At 46.6% G+C, this 17,851-nt stretch overlaps 1 protein-coding gene across 2 annotated transcripts in view; it reads left to right on the top strand.

Annotated features, from left to right (window-relative positions):
• The first annotated feature begins 353 nt into the window (after positions 1 to 353).
• GCN1 (GCN1 activator of EIF2AK4) overlaps positions 354 to 17,851 on the top strand; it is a 59,034-nt gene continuing 41,536 nt past the window's right edge. The window contains exons 1-12 of one of the 2 annotated variants that reach the window (XM_043557752.1): positions 354 to 419; positions 5,310 to 5,412; positions 9,287 to 9,350; positions 9,862 to 9,993; positions 10,507 to 10,615; positions 14,214 to 14,312; positions 14,399 to 14,533; positions 15,659 to 15,727; positions 15,850 to 15,958; positions 16,430 to 16,504; positions 17,103 to 17,231; positions 17,757 to 17,807. In XM_043557752.1, coding sequence (XP_043413687.1) covers positions 402 to 419; positions 5,310 to 5,412; positions 9,287 to 9,350; positions 9,862 to 9,993; positions 10,507 to 10,615; positions 14,214 to 14,312; positions 14,399 to 14,533; positions 15,659 to 15,727; positions 15,850 to 15,958; positions 16,430 to 16,504; positions 17,103 to 17,231; positions 17,757 to 17,807 — 1,093 coding nt within the window. In that variant the 5' untranslated portion in view covers positions 354 to 401. The remainder of the gene's footprint in view (positions 420 to 5,309; positions 5,413 to 9,286; positions 9,351 to 9,861; positions 9,994 to 10,506; positions 10,616 to 14,213; positions 14,313 to 14,398; positions 14,534 to 15,658; positions 15,728 to 15,849; positions 15,959 to 16,429; positions 16,505 to 17,102; positions 17,232 to 17,756; positions 17,808 to 17,851) is intronic. The other variant, XM_043557753.1, reaches the window with a different exon arrangement.

Genomic DNA, 17,851 nt, shown 5'->3' with positions numbered 1-17,851 from the left:
GCCTCACTTTTACCTAGTTCAGTTCTGCCATTTAGGAAACTTTCTTCAAAGAGTGTGGTCTTTACTGGATAAAGACCCACGTTGGGGAGTCCAGGCAGGACCTGCCGACTTGGAGGCCTCACCGCCTTACACACCCTCAAAGGCCCTGGTGTCCCACGAGGCCAGGCTGAGAAGGCCCCGGGGCTGAGGAGCAGGCCTTCGGGAAAGAGGCCTCGACCTTCTCGGCACGGGCACCGCTCTGGATCTCGCTCCCCGCTTCTCCTTCAGGGATGCAGCGGCCGCCTTCCCGCCCGGGGGCGCCAGGCCCGGCCCCAACGGGAGCCTGGCCTCGCCCTGCCGCGTGGGCCCGCGCTGTGACCCGGAAGCGCTCCGGAAGCGGTTCCGGAGTCAGCGCCGGCAGGATGGCGGCGGACACGCAGGTGAGGCGGTAGGCTGCGGGGCCAATGCGGCCAGCGGCTCGGTGTGGACGGCGGCCGCCGGGCCGGACCGCCCTTGCCACTAGCCTAGGAGTACCGGGGGGGCGGGAGGGGGGAGCGGTGGCTGCGGAGGGCGCGGCCCCGGGGCAGCCTCCGGCCGGCCGCTCGCGGCTCCTGGTCCGGCCCGGCCCGCGCGGCGCAGACCGACCCCAGGCTGGAGGAGTCCGGGGCTCCGGCCTGGGCTTCGGCAGCGGTTGTCCGGCGGGGCCCTCCCCGAGCCTGGAGTCGCAGAAGTTACCCTTTACTAGTCTTTGCCGCATTTCCCGGAGCGCTCCAACAGTGAGCCCCGGCCAGCGCAGACTCCTTAAACTTTACATTCAGCAGACGTTTCTCGAGCACCAACTTTGTGCAGAGACTTCGAGCATAGCCTTTGGATTTATACAGATCCGAATTTGAGTCCCAGCTCGATTACCACGAGACGCTGGGCAAGTTACTTAACTCCGCCAGGTCTCAGTCTTTTCGTCTGTAAAATGGGACTAAAATCATTCCTATGGTAGAGGCTTGTTGTGAGGATTCAGTGACATAAAGTAGGGCACCTTATACGTTGGTTGTTATTAGGTCCAGGGTCGAAAGTAAGAGAACTGTTACTACCTTGGAAGAGCCTTGTCATCCTTGTGTGTTTTTCACCAGTGAGTACCTTGTAGTTCAGGGAAGGACTGGGGAAAACTTTTTCTTTCCTTTTAGCCTTGTTTGTAGTTATAGAGTGAAAAAGGCAATAATATAGGAAAAACAGATGTCTAAAGGACAGCTTGGCTTATTTGAATCTCTAGGGGAAGGAGACTAACTGATTTTGATATGGAGGCCCTGAGGCCAGAGAGTGAGAGCACTTACCCTGAACACTGGCAAGTTGTGTATTGAGAATCTCCTGTGCAAGGGGCTGGTAATTAGTTTAGAGTTGTGTTACACAGAATCCTGGAAAGAAAAACTTAGTCTCCTGGGTACTTTGGAAGAGGTTAGGGGACACATGCTGAATATTTAGCATTAATGCTCAAGTACAAAAACATCTCTCTAGAGCTGTGTGTTCAGTACGGTAGCCACTAGCCATGCGGATATTTAATGGCTAGTTAGTTAAAAGTAAATGCGATAACAAATTTAGTTCTTCAGTTGCACTAGCCACGTTTCAGTGTGTGGGTAGCCACATGTGGCTGGTGGCCACTGTGTTGGGCAGTGCAGAAGAACCGTTTCCATCATCACAGAAAGTTCTGTATTGGACAATGCCACTCGAGAGAAACCTGTGGACTTTGCAGCTGTTTTCATCTGGTCACACCAACAAAAAACTTCTGTGAAATATCTTGGTGTGCACTTCTTCAGTTTTCTCATGGGGTATCAAGTGGGCAACATTCATTTTCTGATTTAGAGAAAGAAGAGCTTTGAACCTAAAAAGTTCGTTCATATTTGTGAGAGAAACTGTAGCCAAGAATTTAATATTAACCTGGAAAGACAGCTGTGTGGGAATTCTGGGTAGAGAGTGGGTTGTATTTATGCATCTATTTTTGTTGTCCCCTCAACCCTTACTAAAACTGGTAAAAGGTTTTATTTATTTATTTATTAAATGTTTATTTTTGAGAGAGAGAGAGAGAGAGTGTGAACAGGGGTGGGGCCAGGAAAGAGAGAGAGAGAGAGAGAGAGAGAGAGAGAGCGCGCACGTCAGAGAATTCAAAGCGGGCTCTGCACTGATAGCAGTGAGCTGGATGTGGGGTTTGAACTCAACAAACCATGAGATCATGACCTGAGCCGAAGTCAGACGCTCAACCGACTGAGCCATCCAGGCGCCCCTTAAACTATTAAAAGGTTTTGAAAAAGTACTCCCACAAGGATTGGGAGAATGGAGAGCAGACAACAGCAGCAAACTTTTAGAAACTCTAAAGTGCTGAATGGGAAGGATTTAGTAGACCCAGGGAAAATGAATCCCAAACTGACAGTTGGGAAAGTTGAGAAGCAACCTGATTCACATGGCAGAATCTCTGACAGATGGGAGCTGGTGGTATTAACTGACCTCTGGAAGAGAGGGTGAGTGGGAGGGGTGAAATTAGGATTGGTTGAGAGCTTTTCTCAGATGCAGTCAGATCCCCAGCTGTCTTTCTCAACCTTGGCAAAAGTCTGGCCTTTTTTTTTTTTTCCTCTGGAGAGTGTGAAACAGGATCACTGTGAGGACTAGAGTAGGAGGTTCAATATCCAAGGAAATCATCCACAGGGTAATTCAAGAAACTTGCCCTGAACTGGAGGGTGTGTTTCCAGATCAAAAATGCTGAGCACAGTGGATGAAAATAGACTCACAATAAAGAACGTTGGTGTGAAATTTTAGAACCTTAGACACAAAGAGAAGATCCTAGAAATTTGCAGAGGGAAAAGTCAAGTCCCACACAAAGGATCAAAAATCAGAATGGCATTGGACTTTATAGCAGCACTGAAAGCTGGAGCTCAGCGAGAAATGTCTTCAGAATCCTGAGGGAAAATGATTTCAACCTAGTATTCTGTATCCAAATGAACTTAATTCAAGTGTGAAGCTAGAACATTTTCAGATGTGCAAGGACTTCACAAAATGGGGGATGTGCCCCATCTAAACACAAGAAAGTACATTTTCAGGGTGAGACACTATATCCCAAGTATAGAGGACCAACTGCCAAATTGGGGCAGGTCATCAAGTTCTGAGAGATAACTTCTTCAGGAAGACAGACTTGGGTAGAATACCTGATCTGCCCAAAGAGGCAGACAATTTGTCAAGTGAGAAGCAGACAAGTGGCAAAAAATTTGGGGTTGAATTGTCAATTAGGACAGATAAAACAAGGCAGACTGAGGTGAGGTGGGAAAGGGTATTTATTAACTCCAGGGTTAATAAAGCTGTGTAGGATAATAAACATAGTATATTAAATGGAGGTTGAATGTAAACACGGACAACTGAGCTGGCCAATATTATGAAACTGAGGAATTATGTTGGGGAAGTGGGGAGTGTGTGTGGTGAGGTTGGAGAAAGAGCTACTGTAAAAGGCAATAAAACAGAAAAATCCAATAGTAGTAGTACAAGCAAATTATTTAGAGATTATGGAGATAACTGCCAAAATTATGAGCCAGAATTCGTGAAAGAGGGTGCTCTTGGGGAGGGAAGGCAAGGGACTGGGTTTTCTAGCAGACTTCCCAGAATTCTTTGGCTTTGACCTTTTTTTTTTTTTTTTTTTTAGGTATGGTTGACATGACTTTGACTCTTTAATTATCTGTATGTATGACTATAAAAAAAGACAGTATTAAAACAATCACTTGGAACAATCACAAAACCCTGGAAGACAGAGTCTTGGCATGAGTTTACTCATTGCCAGTAGAATTACATCAGGGGTTTAAATATAAGAAAAACTTAACATTGTTTTGTTTCTCTATGTACCCTTTTCTATGTATTTTACTAATAAGGCCTCTATGTATTAAGGTCTCTATGTACCCTTCTCTGTGTATGTCACTTGTAAGACCTGGCCTGTCACTGAAATAACTTTAGAAGGAAAAGATGAGGGCACCATATGTCAGTTACTTGGGTCTTACCATGGCCTTTTCTAGTGCTCATGTATCCATGACTTGTCCATTCTATAGCTTGGAGAATATTGCTCAGGAGCAGATTTTCCGGAATATTTGCAAACTGCCCCCACCCAGTGCGGAGGATGCAGCTGTGCTAACGTGGATGGTGGTTGAAAGCTAAGGACTGGTTAGCAGTGGTTAATGGACCTATCGGTTTCAGGTTTAGTTTCAAGAATGCAGGTGCTGTGGCTCTCAACCTCTGTCTGAGCAATGGCTTCCCCTCTTGGAGTCTGCTCCTTCATCACTTGTAAAGTGGAGATACTGATGCCTGCCTCAAAGGCTTGTTGGCAGTAGTAGCTGACCTTGTGCTGAGAGGAGAGTAAATGCTCTACATAGGCTCCCTCCCTTAGCCTCTAACAAGTCCTACGAGGTAGGTGCTAGAGTTTCCATAGCTGGTAAGAGGCAGAGCTGGGATTCAGCCTCTTTACCTTCTACCCTTCAGCCACTGTGCTTATGTTCTGCTAATGACCTGCCAGGATACTGACATTCCCCTTGTGGGAGGTTAACATGAGCTGATATAAAGGGAAGACACTGATATGTGGTGGGCCCTCACCAGAATTTACATAATTGTGAAAGGGAATTTTCTGTCCTGAAGTTTTGGCCTTTTGCCTTGCCTTTTTTTGTCTAAATTTCTTTCTTTTTATTTATTTATTTTCTTAATGTTTATTTTTGAGAGAGAGAGCGTGCTTGCACATGTGTATGAGTTGGGGAGGGGCATAGAGAGAGGGAGACATAGATATTCAGCAGTCTCCGTGCTCTGAGCTGTCAGCACAGAGCCCGATGTGGAGATAGGGTTCATAAACTGTGAGATCATGACCTGAGCCAAAGTCGGACGCTTAACTGACTGAGCCACCCAGGCGCCCCTGTCTAAATTTAAGTAAGATATCAGTATTGACTAGTTGACTGGGTTAAAACAGTACATGTCAAGTGGGGAATGATTTTGCTCTCGAGGAGACATTCGACAATGTCTGGAGACAATTCGGATTGTCAGCTGAGGCAGGAGGAGTGGAATGCTGTTATTGGCATCTCGGGGGGTAGAGGTCAAGAACACCATTCAGAATCCTACAGCATATGAAGATGGCTCCACAGCAAAGAATTATCCAGCTCTGAATGTCAGCATTGTGGAGGTCGAGAAACCTTGGTTAGAGCTTCACTGAATTCTGCACCTGCTTCCCTAGCACGCATGTGCGCACGTGCGTGCACACACACACACACACACACTCATTGTTTTGTAGTTTGCTGAAATTTTCTCTGTGGGTTTGGTCTTTACAGGTTTCTGAGACACTAAAGCGTTTTGCGGGGAAGGTGACAACAGCCAGTGTGAAGGAACGGAGAGAAATCCTCGGTGAACTGGGGAAATGTGTTGCTGGAAAAGGTATTTATTTTCCATCCATGTGACCGAGAGATGATTCCATTTCAAAGTAAACTGTACTCTCTGTTTAGAACCATGGCTGCCTCTTTCCCTTGCAGCACCTTCTGCCTTCACTTGCCGTATTTGCTTGCCATACTGTGCACTGAAACCTTCACTGAAACATTTGGGTTAGTGGAGAGTTGATCCATTTAGGTACCAGAGATTTGTTACAGTTTTAGCCATTTTGATTGGAAATATTTCTAAAAGATACCAACAATATTAGGCAATTTACTAGGTGCAAAAACATTTTCTTTACGACTTGGGGCACCAGTCTGTGTTCCGTGGAAGTCAGCAAGGTGGTAACAGGTGATTGGTCACGTTTTCCGCTTCCCTCTGGGAGTTTCACAGCATATTCTGGGAAGGGGCTTTAACTTTATGAAGCTTTTGTTAACCCTGTGTTTTCCTTGCACCTCTCTTTTGCCGAAAACCAGTTCAGGGTCTGGGGAACACATTTTGGGAAATATTGAGCACCTGTAGTTATCCTGATTCTGTACCATAACTGAGGGCTTTCCCTGCAACCTACTGGGATGTGTAAGACAAGTTTGCCTTCATATAACACTGTATGTTAACTATACTGACGTTAAAAAAAAAAGTTTGCTTTCATCCAATAAATCTTCATTAGCTTTTAAATTACCTTTTGTTGTGTTTTCACTGTGTAGCATTGGTTCTCCCAAGTGGTCCCTGGACCAGCAGCATCAGCATTATGTCAGAACTTGTTTGAGATACATACAGATTCTCATCTCCGTCGCAGAAACTCAGATTCAGAGACCGGGTGGGGGTGGGGGACGTGGAGCCCAGCATCTGCGTATTAATAAGCCCTTTAGGTGATTCTTAGATTCGCTGAAGTCTGAGAATCATGGCTGTGTCGAGTTGGGTCTCCCTTCCCCTCAGCTTTCACTTCTTGTTAGTGAAGAGCCTGCTTCAGCCATGTGCTCATTTGCTGCTTCTGACCTACGGTCGCCTGGTGACCTACCCAAGCTTGTTAAAGTTGCGTGTAAATTAAGTACATTCCTGTTTGTGAGCTTCTAAGAGATTCTCATCTTAGTTAACACTTTAATGTATGAGTTTTATGGCACCTTCAGAAGTCTTCCTGGAAACTTTTCTCAACAGGATTATGGTTAGAAAAGGCTGCCATGTGACAAGGTACCAGCTGTACATGCCTTCCCAGCCACAGCATCTGAGCCTTCTGCTATGTAATTGCTGAATACTGCCCTTTTCCCATTTGACGGGGTAAAGCGTTGGACATGTTTGGGTGAAGTTCATGAACTACTCAGGGCCTTTGCAGGATGATTTTACTGTTCAGCCACCCTGAAGTTCTTCTGTTCAGGGTGAATGATACTTATAAGAAGTTTAGTCGCTTTTGATGTGCAAGCTGATGGTGGGAAGTTGTCTACTCCTCAAGAAATCATTAGTTCTCAATTTTTTAATTTTCTAAGTCTAAGGAGGAGCTATTGGGTAGTGATAATCATTCTGGCCTCTCCTCTTGTTAGGGTAACAGATAACCAAGTGAGTTAACCAAAGGTGGGGAAAGGTATTTTCTGCCAGGCTGGGAGTTGAGGACTTTCTCAAAGCTGTCTAGTGCTGGTTGCAGATGGTCAACATGGCTCAGCCCGTGGGGCCCTGAGACCTCTCTGAAGCTTTCCTCAATCCTGCCTCTGTGTACTTGCACCCTGAGACTCGCTGATGGAGTATCTACTGTGCCTGCTCGTTCTAGTCACAAACCTCTAGTACAGCCATCTGTGATGAAGGGCTCAGCTCAGGTCAGACGGGCTCTGTGTTCTAGCCATGGCTCTGCCACTTTCAGGCTCTGTGACCTGGTTCAAATTACTTAACTTGTCTGAACCAGTTTCCTTGCTTTGACTATGGAGATGGCAGTATTGCCTCCCTCACAGGGTTAGTGTGAGGAGTAAATGAGAACATGTGTGGACAGTCCTTAACACCATGCCTGGCTCTGGTAAGCACCCAGTGTATGTTAGCTCTCAGCCACAACCTGTTTCTGGCCCTAGTCATTCTTTCCTTTGGTCACTGAAATTGCCCCAAGTCCAGGGGATCAATACAGTGTTTAGGGTCCTGTGGGGACAAGGTCCCTGCCCCTCCTGCATTCATTTCAGTACCTGAAGTATGAAGTGCTGTGCCAGCCCTTGGCTGTTGGTGTCTCCCACTGGAGTTGGCCTTACACTGTGGCTTACATTCCCCCAGTCATACCCTCTCCCTTTCATCTGCACGCTTTATTCTAGCATGCAGAACCGGCCACAGATTGGTTTTCCATTACTGACCCCTGTTGCTACAACCGAAGTTTCTCTTTCACTCGGCTGGCCTGTATATAGTTTTTTAGTGGCAAGTTTTTATTTAAATTCCAGTTAACATACAGTGTAATACTAGTTTCAGATGTAGAATTTCGTGATTCATCACTTACATACAGTACCCGGTGCTCATCACTACAAGTGCCCTTCTTACTCTCCATCACCCATTTACCCATCCTCACCCACCTTCCCTCTGGTAATCCTCAGTTTGTTCTCTGTAGTTAAGAGTCTGTTTTATGGTTTACCTCTCTCTTTTTTTTCTCCTCTATGTTCATCTGTTTCGTTTCTTAAATTCCACATAATGAGTGAAATCATATGGTATTTATCTTTCTCTGACTCATGTTTATCTTTTTTTTTTTTTTAAGTTTATTTTGAGAGAGAAAGAGCATGCACATGTGCATGAGCAGGGGAGGGGCAGAGAAAGAAAGAGAGTCCCAAGTAGCCCACTGGGCTTGATCACATAAACCATGGGATCATGACCTAAGCTGAAATCAACAGTCAGAAGCTTAACTGACTGAGCCACCCAGGCACCCCAATATTCCTTTATCTTAAAGTGACCTCAGTAATACAAGTATCTTGCAGGGATTAAATGAGTTACTGTGTGTCAGTGCTTGGAGCAGGGCCTGGCACCTTGTGAGTGCTGATTAAGTCCTGGGTGTTACTACTTCTCTTATTCCTCCTCATGTGTCCTGATGGGCTTCGTGCATTCTTGCCCCTGCACTTTTGCTCATGTTAACACCACTCAGCATGTACATCCCTTTCTTTCCATTTTTGCGTAGCCTACGAATCTATTAGGCCAAGCTTGTGTATCCTTAGAAACTTGGAAGCCACTCTAGTTAGAGCTGCTCTGCCTTTTTCAGATCCCTCAGAATACTTTAATTTTTGTCCTATTTTTATTTATTTATTTACTTAAGTTTTTAAAGTTTATTTACTTATTTTGAGAGAGAGAGTGCATGTGTGCACTTAAGGTGGGATGGGGCAGAGAGAGAGGGGGAGAATCCCAAGCAGGCTCCATGCTGACAGCAACAAGTCTGATGTGGGGCTTGGACTCACGAACCTCAAGATCATGATCTGAGCCAAAGTCGGACACTTAACTGACTGAGCCACCCAGGTGCCCCAAATTTTGTCCTATTTTTAAAAACTATTTATCAGGAACTATATAAAAAAGAGTTCATGTATCATAAGCGAACAGCCTGCCGAATATTCACAAACTTGACTGCCTGTGTAACCAGCACCCAGGTCAAGAAGCAGAATAGTCCCAGTGCCCCAGAAGTGTCACTTGCCAGCATGTTAGATTTTGAGGCCACCAACATTGTCTTAGTTTCATTCCTTTAACACATGTCCGCTGGACAGCCTTTCTATACCAGGTGTTTTTCTGGAGTACGATTTTGCTGTTGTTTCCTTCAGGGAATTCTATCTCCAACTTATGGGAAGTGTCCAGTGAGTAGAGATTATGTCTGGCAGAATGCCTGGCTCAAGCAGGGGCTCATGAAGTAGTTTCTACTGATTAATTTGTGTGTGATCTTTGGTTTCAGATCTGCCAGAGGGAGCAGTGAAAGGGCTCTGCAAATTATTCTGCCTGACTCTACACCGGTACAGGTGAGTCCCTACTGAAGACCCTGTGCCTCCAGCCCTTTGTGCAGAGAGGTGGTACAAGACAGCGTTTAGAGGCTGGGCTTTGGAGAGGTGTCACCTTAGCCTCTCTGTGCCTCCGTTTTCTTCATCTGCAGAATGGGGATTGTGCTGTTGTTTACCTCATAGGTGGTAATTAGTAAGTGTAAAGCTCCTGGGACAGTGCCTGCCACGTCATGAGTCTGTACGCCATAAACAGCCATGCGTGTAAAAGCACTTGGCCTGGTTTGAGGTCCGTAGTAAGTGGTCCATAAATGTTGGTGTTGTCCTTACAGCTCTGATGGCTCATTTGCTCTTGTTAGCTGCTTCCAGAATTCCAGGAGGAGGTGGATTTCTCTGGTTATTTCCTAATCCCATCATCTGTGATCCACTGGAATATATAGTACAATCCAATTTTCCTGAGAAAGACCAGCGCTTGGCCTAAGCTGCCCTGCCCCTGCGCCCAGTGTTCACCTTTCCATTTCATTCGTTCCTCTAGAGATGCAGCCTCCCGCAGGGCCCTGCAGGCTGCCATCCAGCAGTTGGCTGAGGCACAGCCAGAAGCCACTGCTAAGAACCTTCTGCACTCTCTGCAGTCTTCAGGCATTGGCTCCAAAGCTGGTGTCCCCAGGTAAAGAGATAAAATGTGTGGCCTACCAGGGCTTGGCGGGGTCCTATTCGGGAGAAGCTGGTGCAGATGACCTGTGTGGAGCAGGTGTGAGCATGTCTGTCTTTCCTCTCTGAAACTCTGGCGCCAGCAGTCTGCCTGCTGTGTGGAGGGAGGAGCCAGGATGTCAGGCTCAGTGGACAAACCGCTTTCCTGAGGAACAGGGTTGGGAAACCAGTGGAAGCAAGGCCATTTTGAAGGGAAACCAAATGTCCACTGGACACTGTTTGAATAGGGGAAAGCATCTTTTTTGTTTTTATGGTTGTTGAGTGCTAAGAGGTGGGAGTTTGGCTGCTGAGTTCTGCATTCCTTGTCCTGAGTTGTTACAGATGATTTACGAGGAAACAGTTTCAAGTTCTCTGCAGGTGTAGGTCAAGGGAGGGTCCTATATGCCAGGCAGGGCCTTGCGGTCAGCATTTGTCCCCAAGGTGGAGGCTCCTGCTCTGCACTCATCCTTTGCCTCCCTGCCCCCTGCAGTAAGAGTAGCGGCTCTGCTGCCTTGCTGGCCCTGTCCTGGACCTGCCTACTGGTGCGCATTGCCTTTCCTTCGAGAGCCAAGCGTCAAGGAGACATCTGGAACAAACTGGTAGGTTCCATGGGTCTTTGCAGTAGTGGCAGTCAGCTCTCTGCGCAGAGTTGGGACATGTTGAAGCACCTTCTCTGGCCAAGTGCTCTTCTTGGTGCTGGTGACCAAGCACTCTGAATTGTCACGAATGTGTGATGCTGGTGGATGGACGTGAGTACAACATAATAACATCCGTCTGTCCATCACATGTGTTTGAGCTTCTCTGTCAGGCATGGTGCTAGGCTCTGGGAATACACTGATGGGCAATTCCTGCCTTCAGGGCATACGTGGAGGACATGATAGGCCAGAGCAGGGAAGACAGAAAGCAAGTAAATTAGAAAATGCAGTAATGTAGGGGCGCCTGGGTGGCGCAGTCGGTTAAGCGTCCGACTTCAGCCGGGTCACGATCTCACGGTCCATGAGTTCGAGCCCCACGTCGGGCTCTGGGCTGATGGCTCAGAGCCTGGAGCCTGTTTCTGATTCTGTGTCTCCCTGTCTCTCTGCCCCTCCCCCGTTCATGCTCTGTCTCTCTCTGTCCCAAAAATAAATAAACGTTGAAAAATGCTTTAAAAAAAAAAAAAAAAGAAAGAAAATGCAGTAATGTAAATTATTATTATTATTCTTTTTCCGGCTAATCATTCCTTTCCCTGTGTTTGGATTTCAGTGTCGAACTGGCTAATGGAACAGAATTTTCTTGCCATGTGTTTTGATCTTTTAATTCTCTCCACCTGTTCTGTGCCTGCTTCTTCCACCTTCTCTGCCTTGCCTTTCAACATGTCTGCTAACCAGAGGTGGCCCAATAGGCCAGATTGGGAGGTTCTTTTGAACATCTAGATATGCTTAATGGAGGGCAAGAGGAATGGTCTTATGGTTCATTGAAAAGGAGCCCTAGGGCCGTCTGGGTGGCTCAGTTGGTTAAGCATCCAACTCTTAATTTCATTTCAGGTCATGATCTCATGGTTCGTAGGTTCAAGCCCTGTGTTGGGCTCTGTGTGCTGACAGTGTGGAGCCTGCTTGTGATTCTCTCCCTCTCTCTGCCCCTCCCTTGCTTATGCTGCTCGCCCACTTGTGGTGTCTCTCTGTCTCAAAATAGATAAACTTTAAAACAAAAGAAAAGGAACCCGAGGTATGGTTCTGACTCTCAGCCATGACATTTGGCCATATATGTAACCTCTGAATCTGTTTCCCATTTCTGCAAAATGGGGAAAAGTGCCACCTACCCCATCCACCTCCATGAGTTGTCGTGAAGAGGGGCTCAAGACGAGGTGTGAAAGGGCTGTGGAACGTTACAGAGGGCTGTACAGGTAAATGAGAGGCATTAGAAAACTGTAGCACCTCTCCCTGAAGCAGCTTGTTAATAAGACACATTGATGAGCTTGTCCCTGGGAGCTTACCCAGCAATCCTCTGGGGATGACTATGGAGTGGCCATCAGTGACTGCCTGAAGGGTAAGAACACTGAAACCTGATACATAATGGATAGTGGAATTGGACCCCCTTCAGAGTGTGGGTTTCATTGCTACCAAAATCATCTTTTTAAGATGCTTTATCAGGGGCTCCCTCCTTGGCTTATCTCCAGTGATTTCTTATTATCCCAGGTAGGTAAGTATACTTGTGTGTTAACGAGTGGCAGGGGTCAACTCTGGAGTGTTGTCTTTGTGGGACAGAATGCATCAGGAGCATGAGACCGTGTTTATTTTTCCAGCGTCTCGAATCTGGGTTTTTCCTTTACTCGTTGCCGATGTCAACCATACACATAGATCGTAGTTCATTCAGTTTCTCTAGGAGCTGCAGTAAGAGCTGGGAACAGGAAAGATGACCTTGCCCTCATGGAGCTTACACTCTTGTGGAGGAGGTAGATGCCACACAGGTCTGCTAAGAAATGGTAAGACGAAGGTCACACAGCAGAAGGGCAGGTAGGAAGGAGGAAAGAGTGTGGTGCAGGGTGACAGTGGGAGGAGGCTTCAAAGGAGGCATCATATGAGCAGAGACCTGAAGGATATGAAGGAACAAATCATGCCCAGATCAGGGGTTAGAACATTCTCAGGAGAGGAACACCAATATAGTTCTGAATGTGGTGTCAGCAAGCTTAAAAAGCTATTCTAATTAAAAAAAAAAAAAATTCAAAATGGGAGAGACATAGAAGGCTACACCAGTTTCCCTCCCTAGCCACCTGGGTCCATCTATTACTTATTCCTTGTGTGTGTGGATACATTCTCTGTATATACTGCTGAACAGGGTTTCTTATATAGTAGCATACTGAACATACTTTTTTCTTTCATCTTGTTTTTTTCTCTAAACAGATTTAGAATTTGTTCCAGCATAGCATATAAAGAGGTTTTTTTCTTTTTCTGTTTATTATTTTCTAAAAATGTTTATTTATTTATTTTGGAGAGAGAGCATAAGCTGGGGAGGGGCAGAGAGAGAGGGAGACAAAGAATCCAAAGCAAACTCCAAGCTCTGGGCTGTCAGCACAGATCCTCACGCGGGCTCAAACTCACCAACCACGAGATCATGACCTGAGCTGAAGTCGGATGCTTAACCGACTGAGCCACCCCGGTGCCCCTCTCTTTCTTTTTTTAAATGTTTATTTATTTACTTTGAGAGAGAGCACACGTGTGTGCATAAGTGGGGGAGGGGCAGAGAGAGAGAGAGAAAGAATCCCAAGCAGGCTCCATGCTGACAGCATGGAGCCCAATGTGGGGCTTGAACCCACGAACCATGATATAACCTGAGCTGAAATCAAGAGTCTGATGCTCAACTGACTGAGCCACTCAGTTGCCCCAAGAATTTCTCATTCTTGATGACTGTTTACTGATCCTCTGAGTGGAGGTATGGCAGTATATATAACTAATCCCCTGTTGGTGGCCATTTTTGTTGTTTACTGTTTTTTTAATAGTAAGAGACAGTAAACAACAAAAATGACCATTAGTAGGCCTTTGAAGAACCTCATGCACCTGTTATTTTGTGCATGTGCAAATGGAGTACAGCCGACTTCTTAAGCACACGCTTTTTGTTAGGGTAGTAATTCAGACTGCTCACCAGTGATGGGTGTTTGTGGCACATAAAGTCTGAGGTTTTTTAGTTGAGCACCTATTACGTGTTTCACTCTGGGTTGGACAGTGAGCTCCACAGTCTGGGATCATCCTGTCGGTCTTCACTTCCATATCCAAAGTGCCCAGCATCGTGCCTGCCCTTTAGTCAGTATTCAGTAAGTATTTGTGGAATTAATGAAGGAAAAGTCAAGGCAGATATGAAACAGGATGCTTATCCTTTTCCTGCATGAGACTTACCTCACTGGAATTATATATTCTAGTGTGTTTATTTTGTAGTGTCTTTTTCTCTCTCTGGACTCTAAAGTGCATGAAAGTAGGGACCATGTCTGTCTCTTTTCTCTTTGTGTTTTCATTGTCTGACTCCTAGGTGCTCAACAAATACTTATTAATGGCGTGTTCGAGTGAACAGATGTAATTCTGGGACAGGGCCATTTGGGGGTGGGGGAGGGAAGAGGATCTCGCTGGAGTTGAGCAGGCCCGATGAAGGTCTTGGGCAGGCGGTGAGGGTCAGGGGGCCTCCACTCACGTTTCATGTCCTGACTCGAACCTGTCCCGGCCCTGACAGGTCGAGGTGCAGTGCCTGCTCCTGTTGGAGGTGCTGGGTGGCTCCCACAGGCACGCCGTCGATGGTGCTGTGAAGAAGCTCAGCAAGCTGTGGAAAGAGGTGACGGGAGGCATGGTGGGTGGTGCACACTGCTTCTGTGCCACCCTCCACCATGTGACACACCTGCTTTATACTTTCCTCTTCAGAACCCTGGGCTGGTGGAGCAGTACTTGTCAGCCATTCTCAGCCTGGAACCCAACCAGAACTATGCAGGCATGCTGGGGCTGCTGGTGCAGTTTTGCACAAGCCACAAGGAGATGGATGTGGTCAACCGGCACAAGGCAGGTGGACTCACTGGAAGTGAGGAGGGGGATCGTATCTGGTCCTTGTGGCCCCAGCCCCGGCCTTCTCTGACGCCTGTTGGTTTTCTCATAAGAGACTCTGTCCTTTCTCCCTGATATATGAAGTTTGAGGAGCTGGGAAAGTTTTCCCTCCAGCTCTGGCTTGTGGTGAATCCTGGCATAGTTATTGGGATGATAATTTGCCTGTTCATGTAATGATTTAGTCTCCCACAACTGAGCAGTTGCTATGTGCCAAGCACTGGGCCAGCTGTTGGGGTTGCAGCAGTGATCCAGGGAGGTATGATCCCTGCCTCTGGGGAACTGAGTGTGAGGAGTCTGCCATCAGACAGATAGGTCATCTGATTATATCTGTGATAAGAGCTACAAAGGAAAGGGGCAGGAAGCAGTAATACTCTATATTGGGGCACCTGACAGAGGGCATGGGTCACGGGTACAGCTCTATTAAAGAAACTTAAAGGGTGAATAGGTGTTAGCAAGGTCAGGAGGTGAGGAGGGGTATTTTGGTTTATTTATTTATTTATTAAAAAAAAAATTTTTTTTAACGTTTATTTATTTTTGAGACAGAGAGAGACAGAGCATGAACGGGGGAGGGTCAGAGACAGAGGGAGACACAGAATCTGAAACAGGCTCCAGGCTCTGAGCTGTCAGCACAGAGCCCGACGCGGGGCTCGAACTCACGGAGTGTGAGATTGTGACCTGAGCCGAAGTCGGCCGCCCAACTGACTGAGCCACCCAGGCGCCCCAAGGAGGGGTATTTTGGGCAGAGAAAGCCAGGCAGAGGAAGTGAGTGGGGTTGGAGAGGTGTGAGTGGTAGCCGCAGGTCAGCAGGCAGCCTGGGAGCCAGGCCAAGGACTTTGGACTGGATCCTAGCAGCTCTGGAAAGCTGTGGAAGGTTTTAAAATGATGAATGGTATGATCAATGAGCCCTCCGTATGTGATGCTGAAATTTAGACACTGATTTGTGTTTTATTTATTTATTCATGTATGCATGTATTTTATTTTTTATGGATTTGTAGTTTTTAGAGGCACTCCCACAAAAGGGATCTTTTAGGCCAGTGATGAGATACTCAGAATATTGGTCTGACCAGTCTTTGTACTCTGTAGAGTGCCCTATTGGATTTTTATATGAAGAACATCCTGATGAGCAAAGTAAAGCCTCAGAAGTATCTATTGGTGAGTGAGAAGTAGACCTTACCTGGACAAGCTAAATCCCATTTAAATTCTTATTCAGAGCTGTCCTGTATTCTTGGTCTGTTCCCATGAAGTCTGGGTGCCTGACTCCTTTCTCTTTGTAGGATAACTGTGCCCCTCTGCTCCGATACATGTCTCACTCGGAATTTAAGGATCTGATACTGCCCACCATACAGAAGTCCTTACTGAGAAGTCCAGAGAATGTTATTGAAAGTAGGTTGCTGCCAGACAGGATGGTGGGAGGGAGCTGGGTTGCCTGATGAGTTGCATCTCTGGTGCCTGGCCGCAGAAGTGGTGGGGATGGAGTGAAGGATGTATTCACTGTTTACCTCATCGGGACCTTGGGAGAGAGGTCAGGGACCCTTTTGAGAATATGTGGAAAGTCATGGGCCCTCTTGCTAAAAGGACGTACAAAAGTATATCGGCCTGGAATACTGCAAACAATTTTAGTTAGAGGTCCAAGAACCTTCTGGAAACCATTCAGGTGAAGAACATCTGCTCTAGACAGTTTGAACTTGTTGTGGAGGTGGCACTTGAAACTATAGGGGCAAAGGTTTGACCACTCACATGACTTTATGGAGATGAAGAATGGTTGCTTTGGTGTGGCGCATTGGCTGGGGAGCAGGGCAGAAGTAGGCATTTATACCTAATATAGACATGGTGTGTATTTTCTGTCCTCCTTAGCTATCTCCAGTCTGCTGGCGTCAGTGACTCTTGATCTCAGCCAGTATGCCCTGGACATCGTGAAAGGACTGGCTAGTGAGTATCCTGACCCCTCTCCAGCCCCTGGGATGGCACCTGGGGTTTTGGATGTATTTTCCCAATTATTTTAGGAAAAAGGGCAGGGACAGCTCAGTCTAGAAATAAATTACATTTGGGACGCCTGGCTGGCTCAGTTAGAGTGTGCAGCTCTTAATCTCAGGGTTGTGAGTTTGATACCCATGTTGGGTGTAGAAATTACTTTAAAATCTTAAGAAAGAAAGAAACTACATTTGCAAAATTTCTTTCTTGATACTCTTTTAATGTTTGTTTATTTGAGAGAGGGAGAGAGAGAAAGAGAGAAAGAATGTGAGCAGGGGAGGGGCAGAGAGAGAGGGAGGCAGAGAATCCGAAGCAGGCTCCAGGCTCCAGCCTGTCAGCACAGAGCCCAATGTTGGGCTTCAACTCACAAACCGTGAGATCGTGATCTGAGCCAAAGTTGGACACTTAACCCACTGAGCTACCCAGGTGCCCCGAGCTTCTTTATAACGAGAACACCCAGCTCATGGATGGAAGAATTAGGAACATGGAAAGACAAAGATGAAAGCTTGGATCCTCAGCTCTCAGCACTTTCTGAGCTGCAGCTCTCTGTGTCCAGGTCAGCTGAAGTCCAACAGTCCCCGCCTGATGGATGAGGCTGTGCTGGCACTGCGGAACCTGGCTCGCCAGTGCAGTGACTCTTCTGCGACAGAAGCCCTGACCAGGCACCTGTTTGCTATCCTTGGTGGTGAGTAAGCCTTCCTGGCCATGAGAATGGCTGAGCTGTGGGGCCGGAACCTGCCTGGGACTTGGGGCTCTGAGTCTGCTTATGTCAAGGCCGTGTGGCCAGGAGAAGGCTCTCAGTAGAATGAGACATGGGAAGTGAACATAAGCATGCACAGGGCAGTGTAGATGGGGGCGATCTCTTTTTTTTTTTTTTTTTTTTTTTAAGCGTAGACATTATTGTATGCATAAAGGGAAACACTAGAGGGAAATACCCCAGAATGTTCATAATGTCTTTGGGTAGTGGGCATGTGGGTGAGTTTTAAATGCTTTCCTTTATATTTTTTGTTTCTCAAATTTTCTGTAAGAGCAAAACTACTGTTCTAATCAGGAAAAAGTCTAGGAAATGTTATAAACCCAGCTTCACAATAGAAAGTCTATTTCTGGAATCAGAGGCTGTCTCTTGGTGTCACACACATGACCACATTAATCACCCCCATGGGAAACGTGGCAGACGTGGAGTTTGAATCTTTGCCGTCTCTCCTCTCAGGCTCGGAGGGAAAACTGACCATTGTAGCCCAGAAGATCAGCGTCCTCTCAGGTATAGTAAGGCAGGTCTGTCATTGGATCTTGACTCCTCTGATA

Source organism: Prionailurus bengalensis, chromosome D3 (genome assembly GCF_016509475.1).
Source record: "Prionailurus bengalensis isolate Pbe53 chromosome D3, Fcat_Pben_1.1_paternal_pri, whole genome shotgun sequence".
Lineage (NCBI taxonomy): Eukaryota > Metazoa > Chordata > Mammalia > Carnivora > Felidae > Prionailurus > Prionailurus bengalensis.
This window is presented reverse-complemented; position numbering and strand designations above follow the sequence as displayed.